This window comes from Neophocaena asiaeorientalis, unplaced genomic scaffold (assembly GCF_003031525.2).
Source record: "Neophocaena asiaeorientalis asiaeorientalis breed wild unplaced genomic scaffold, Neophocaena_asiaeorientalis_V1.1 scaffold65, whole genome shotgun sequence".
Lineage (NCBI taxonomy): Eukaryota > Metazoa > Chordata > Mammalia > Artiodactyla > Phocoenidae > Neophocaena > Neophocaena asiaeorientalis.
Window position 1 is genome coordinate 6,685,129 of NW_020173215.1, and position 6,540 is coordinate 6,691,668.

Consider the following 6,540-nt stretch of genomic DNA (forward strand, 5'->3'; position numbering starts at 1 on the left):
TACTTGTGAGGTTCACACTACTGAAGGTAATTGGAACGTTTGACTTCTTTTTCCTTAGAGTCCAAGAAAGAGAAAAACAAGACATAGTACAAATCCCCCTCTAGAGTGTCATGTTGGTTGGGTAATGGATTCCAGAGATCATGGGCCAAGAACATCCTCTGTCAGGTACCGTATTTGTCAAATATTGCTTTGTTCTTGATTTTAAATTTGTTGAAAACAGTTACTAGTTAGATATTTGGGAACATTTAAGAATTAATATGTTAGCAAATTAATAGAACAACAAAATAGTAAAAAGAAGCCAAAGAAGGGGAAATAAATGGGACAGTTTTACAATAAGTATATTAAGGAATAATTCAGTAGGACAGGTTTTTTGTTTTTTTTTTTTTCCTTTTAAAGTAATTTTCACAAATGTGTACTCTTCGATTAAAAATATTTAGGTCGGGCTTCCCTGGTGGTGCAGTGGTTGGGAGTCCGCCTGCTGATGTAGGGGACACGGGTTTGTGCCCCGGTCCGGGAAGATCCCACATGCCGTGGAGCAGCTGGGCCCGTGAGCCATGGCCACTGAGCCTGTGCGTCTGGAGCCTGTGCTCCACAATGGGAGAGGTCACAACAGTGACAGGCCCGCGTACCGCAAAAAAAAAAAAAAAAATTTAGATCTATTAAAGTTATTATCTTTGGAAAGATTCCAGATTTTTCATAGCATAGTAGGTTCTTAGTGAGTTAATGTGCTAAACAATCTACTCAAAACTATGTAAAGGATATGGAAATAAAACACATTAATATTTTGAAATTTTTCCTTTGGGGGGAAGTAATTTAGATTAGCTAGTTATTAGCAGTGAGTGGTTTGTCTTTTAGTTTTTAATTTAAAAAAGAAAGAGTATTATTTACCTCAGTGAAAACCTAACCTATCTTGTGTTTGTATAGATATTTTCAGAATAATTATCTGATCAGCTTTCTAATTGGAAAATGAACTTTAGGAAAAAATGTTTTTTGACTGGTTAAGGGAAGGATTAGTTAGTTTCATTCAAAGAAAAGCTAGAGAGTGTATCATGATCTGAAAATCTCCAAGTATGTCTTTGCAGGGATGTTAATTTGTTTCTTTTACATTTTGTTCTCATTAGATATATTTTCCGTAAAACATAAACTGTGTATATGTTCTTCTTGCACACCTATTGTATACAAATAGTTATTTTGTATTCTAAGTCATTTTGAGAGTTTTTTTTCTTTTATTTATTTATTTTTATCAGAGCAGTATATTTAGAGATCAGTAGATAATGGTGAAAAATGTTGCACTGATATGTAGCAGGGAACAAGGCAGGTACAGTCCCTGCCTTTCTGGAGCTTAATTCAGAGATGACAGGCATGTATGTAGTTACAATAATGAGGGGTGGATTTTGTTCGCCAGCTTGTCTTTTAGAGGAGTTGTAGCTACACAGCAGACTTGAGTGGGAGGTACACAGAGCTCCCCGTACCCTCTGCATACCCTGCCTCCCCCACTGTAAGCAGTCATATCTTTGACCATCTACATTAATGTCAGTGCTGGTAGTGTCTTAAAGTCTGTTTGTCTCATCTGTTCTTTGTTCTTTTCTCCTACTTTCTTTTGGATCAGCTTAGTTTTTGTAATGATTCTATTTTATCTCTACTATTGTCTTCTTGTTGTATCTCTTATTTTTTACTGGTCTTCTAGGGTTTGTAATATACATTTTAAAATATAATCTATTTTCAAGTAATATATCATTACACGTATAGGATAAGAACCGTACTGCAGTAAATTTCCTTTTCCTACTGTCCTTTCTGCTATATTTTGTTATTATTTTTCTTTAGACAATTATCTTTTAAAACAATTAACATGAAAAAAAGGAATTTTAAATGTATTCTCATTTTTACCATTTACAATGCTCTTCATTTCTTGCGCAGGTCTGTTGGCAATGAATTCTGTTAGCTTTTGTTTATCAGGAAAAGGTTTCTTTTTTTTTCATTTTGAAAGATATTTTCAATGAGCATAGAATTCTATGATGGATCTAGGTATGAATTCAGATTCACAGCTCATTCTGTTTGTAATGAATTTTAAGCATCAAAAGTGATACGGTTTAGTGAAATAATTTTCAAACTTTTTTGTCTAAGGACCTCTTTATCCTTTTAGTTATTGAGGACCTCAAAGAGCTTTTGTTTATGGGAGTTATATAATTTAAAAATAAAGAATTAAACTGAATTGAGTTTAAAAGTAAAACTGAAAACAATTATTTATTCATTTAAAATAATAATAAACATATTAACATAAATGACATATTTCTATGAAATATAATTACATTTCTCAAAACAAAAATATTCCTGAATAGAGTGGCATTGTTTTAAAGTTTTGCATATTTGTTTAATGTTTTTGCTTTATATGAGATAACTGGATTCTCATATGTTTCTATATTCAATCTTATAATTTGTTTTTTTATTGTTGATGTAGAGGAATAAAATCCAAGAAAGGGAGGAGTATTTTAATAGCCTTTTCAGATAATTGTAGGTATTCTTCTTTGATATTATACCAAAGCTGAACAAGTGGTAATTTTTTAAAAGTTAGTTGCATTGTAGACTCTAAACCATATATAAGTGACCTTCTTCTACTCAGTGAATTTTTCATACTCTGTTACATTAAAAGCCATTGGACTTCTTCCACTTTGAATGGCTCTTTTTGTCTATGCATGCATTTGTAACATCATGAATTAGTCATTTGGAAAAACTGATTAACTGAGTTATGCGGACTTTTAAATGATGACACATGTCAGAATACAAAAAAAAAAATTACATTAAAAAAAATAACCACTAAGGAGAGGAATGTCAGGAAGATGGCAGAATAGGAAGGAACAGGAATCTGTCCCACCACTTGGACAACTGTATCAGCAGAAACTGCATTGACTATTGTGGAACTCTACAGTCTATCTGAATACTTAAAGCTTCCAGGGGAAAGCGTGTCTGGTAAATTGTTAATATTCGTTGATGTCAGCCTTTGGTGTAGTAGTGGCCATCTCCCACTGCCCCAGCCCTGTGACAGGCATTTGGGAGATGGCAACCCACACCTCTGGTGTGGCTTGCTGGATCCAAAGTAGGCAATAAGGACCTTGTCCTCCAAATATTGGTGTTCTGTGTTGACTGCTAACTGCCTCTGGTCAACAAGGTACAGACACAGAGTCTGGTAGCCTTTGTTTCATCCCCACTGTCTGAATGTCTTTTTTTTCTTTCCCCAAAACAACCACTAATGAGGGAAATTTAGAAAATTACCACCCATGCCCAAGGAAAGATGTGGAAAAAAACCTAAGGGGACTTTAAGCTTTTACCTCAGGCTTATCCCAGCACAGAAGCAACCTACAATAGCTGAAAAAAAACAGCAAAACCTGGGGAAGAGGGGGAATTTGATTTCCAGAGTTACCACTTTATAAGATTCAAATCTTCATTGTTCAACAAAAAAATCACAAGGCTTACAAAGAAATAAGAAAGTATGGGCCATTTGAAGGAACAAAATTAATTGACAGAAAATGTACCTGGTGAAGCCTGGGTTCCATTCGTTCAAAATGAAGTCTTTAAAACAGCTGTTTTAAGGATACTCAAGGAGCTAAATAAAGGAAGATACAGACAAAGATAGCAAAACAATGTATGAAGAAAACAAGATTATCAATAGAGATAGAAATTATACAAAGGAACCAGAAAGGAATTCTGGAGCTGAAAATACAATAACTAAAATGAAAAATACACCAGAAGGTTCAAAAGCAGATTTCATCAAACAGAAGAAAGAGGAAAGAATCAGTAGACTTAAAGATGGAATGATTTGAATTATCAAGTCTGGGGAACAGAAAGAAAGAAGAAAAAACTAGTAGTGTCTAAGGGATCTGTAGGACACATGAACTAGCCCAATACAGACATTGTGGGAATCTCAGAAGGAAAAGAGGAAAAAGGGGGCAGGAAGAATATTTGAAAGAATACTGGCTCCCAATTTGATGAAATACATGAATCTACAAATCTAATAAGCTTAATGAACTTGAAGTAGGATAAACCCAAAGAGACTCACATTAAGACACTAATTAAACTGTTGAAAACCAAAGACAAAGAGAGAATCCTGAAAGCAGCAGGAGAGAAGAGACTCATCACATACAAGAAGTCCTTAGTAAATGTATCAGGCAGTTTCTCAGAGGCCAGAAGTCAGTAGACTGATATATTCAAAGTGCTGGGGGGAAATATCCCCATCCACTGAGAATTCCTTATCTGACAAAACTGCCCTTCAAAATTGAGGGAGACATTCAGAGATAAACAAAGCCTGAGGGAAAAGAAAAGGAAACAAAAGACATATTGAATTAGAAAGAAGAGATAAAACTGTCTTTGTTCACAGATGACAAGATTGTATATGTAAAAAGTCATAAATAATTAACAAAAACTCCTGGAACTAATAAGCAATTACATCAAGGTTTCAGGATATATGGTTAATATACAAAAGTCAATCACTTCCCTATATAACAACAATGAACTAGTAGAATTTGAAATTAATTAATCAAACTACTGTTGGACTTCCCTGGTGGCACAGTGGTTAAGAATCTGCCTGCCATTGCAGGGGACACAGGTTCAAGCCCTGGTCTGGGAAGATCCCACATGCCATGGAGCAACTAAGCCTGTGTGTCACAACTACTGAGCCTGTGCTCTACAGCCCATGAACCATAACTACTGAGCCTGCATGCCACAACTACTGAGCCCATGTGCCACAACTACTGAAGCCTGCGCCCCTAGAGCCCATGCTCTGCAACAAAGAGAAGCCACTGCAATAAGAAGCCCATGCACCACAACAGAGTGACACCTGCTCGCCGCAACTAGAGAAAGCCCACGCGCAGCAATGAAGACCCAGTGCAGCCAAAAATAAGTAAATAAATAAATAAAATGTTTTAAAAGAACAAAATACTATTTACATTATCACCCCCCCCAAAAGAAATAGGTATAAATCTAACAAAATATGTACAAGATCTTTATGAGGAAAACTGCAAAACTCTGATGAAAGGAATAAAAAAACTAAATAAATGGAGGTAAACTCCATGTTTATGGGTAGAAGACTCAATACTCTCAAGATCGGGCACGAGCCATAGCTAACAGCGCGGACCCCAGAGATGGACATGAGACGCTAAGGCTGCTGCTGCCGCCACCAAGAAGCCTGTGTGCGAGCACAGGTCACTATCCACACCTCCCTTCCGGGGAGCCTGTGCAGCCTGCCACTGCCAGGGTCCCGGGATCCAGGGAGAACTTTCCCGGGAGAATGCACGTCACACCACAGGCTGGTGCAATGTCCCGCTGGCCTCTGCCGCCGCTGGCTCACCCCGCATCTGCACCCTTCCCTCCCCCCGCCCTGAGTGAGCCAGAGTCCCCGAAGCAAATGCTCCTTTAGCCCCGTCCTGCGTGAGCGAAGAACAGACGCTCTCGGGCGACCTACACGCAGAGGCGGGGCCAAATCCAAAGCTGAGCCCTGGGAGCTGTGCGAACAAAGAAGAGAAAGGGAAATCATTCCCAGCAGTCTCAGAAGCAGCTGATTAAAGCTCCACAATCAACTTGATGTACCCTACATCTGTGGAATACATGAATAGACTACAAATCATCCCAAATTGAAGAGGTGAACTTTGAGAGCAAGATTTATTATTTTTTCCCCTTTTGCTCTTTTTGTGAGTGTATATGTGTATGCTTCTGTGTGAGATTTTGTCTGTATAGCTTTGCTGTCAACCATTTGTCCTAGGGTTCTGTCTTTTTTTTTTTCTTTAAAAAATTTTTTTTTTCTTAATAATTTTTCTTTTAATAACTTTATTTTATTTTATCTTACCCTCTTTCTTTTCTTTCTTTCTTCCTTCCCTCCTTCCTTCCTTTCTTTTTCTTTCCTTCTTTCTTTCTTTCTTCCCTCCCTCCCTCCCTCATTCCTTTCTTCCTTCCTTCCTTCCCTCCTTCCTTCCTTCCTTCCTTTCCTTCCTTCCTTCCTTCCTTCCTTCCTTCCTTCCTTCCTTCTTTCCCTCATTCCTTCCTTCCTTCTTCTCCCTTTTATTCTGAGCCGTGTGGATGAAAGGCTCTTGGTGCTGCAGCCAGGAGTCAGTGCTGTGCTTCTGAGGTGGGAGAGCCAACTTCAGGACACTGGTCCACAAGAGACCTCCCAGCTCCACATAATATCAAATGGTAAAAATCTCCCAGAGATCTCCATCTCAACACCGGCACCCAGCTTCACTCAACGACCAGCAAGCTACAGTGCTGGACACCCTATGCCAAACAACTAGCAAGACAGGAAACATAGGAGCACCTCAATACATAAGGCAAATGCTAATAGCCATAAAAGGGGAAATCGACAGAAACACAATAATAGTGGGGAACTTTAACACCCCACTTATACCAATGGACAGATCATCCAGACAGAAAATAAATAAGGAAATACAAGCTTTAAGTGATACATTGAACAAGATGGACTTAATTGATATTTATAGGACATTCCATCCAAAAACAACAGAATACACATTTTTCTCAAGTGCTTATGGAACATTC

General features: G+C 37.8%; 1 protein-coding gene across 1 annotated transcript in view; it reads left to right on the top strand.

Moving 5' to 3' along the window:
- Positions 1-6,540, top strand: part of LARP1B (La ribonucleoprotein 1B) — a 113,640-nt gene that overhangs the window by 86,621 nt on the left and 20,479 nt on the right. The window contains exon 14 of the mRNA XM_024745178.1: positions 59-165. Within this exon, the coding sequence (XP_024600946.1) occupies positions 59-165 (107 nt within the window). The remainder of the gene's footprint in view (positions 1-58; positions 166-6,540) is intronic.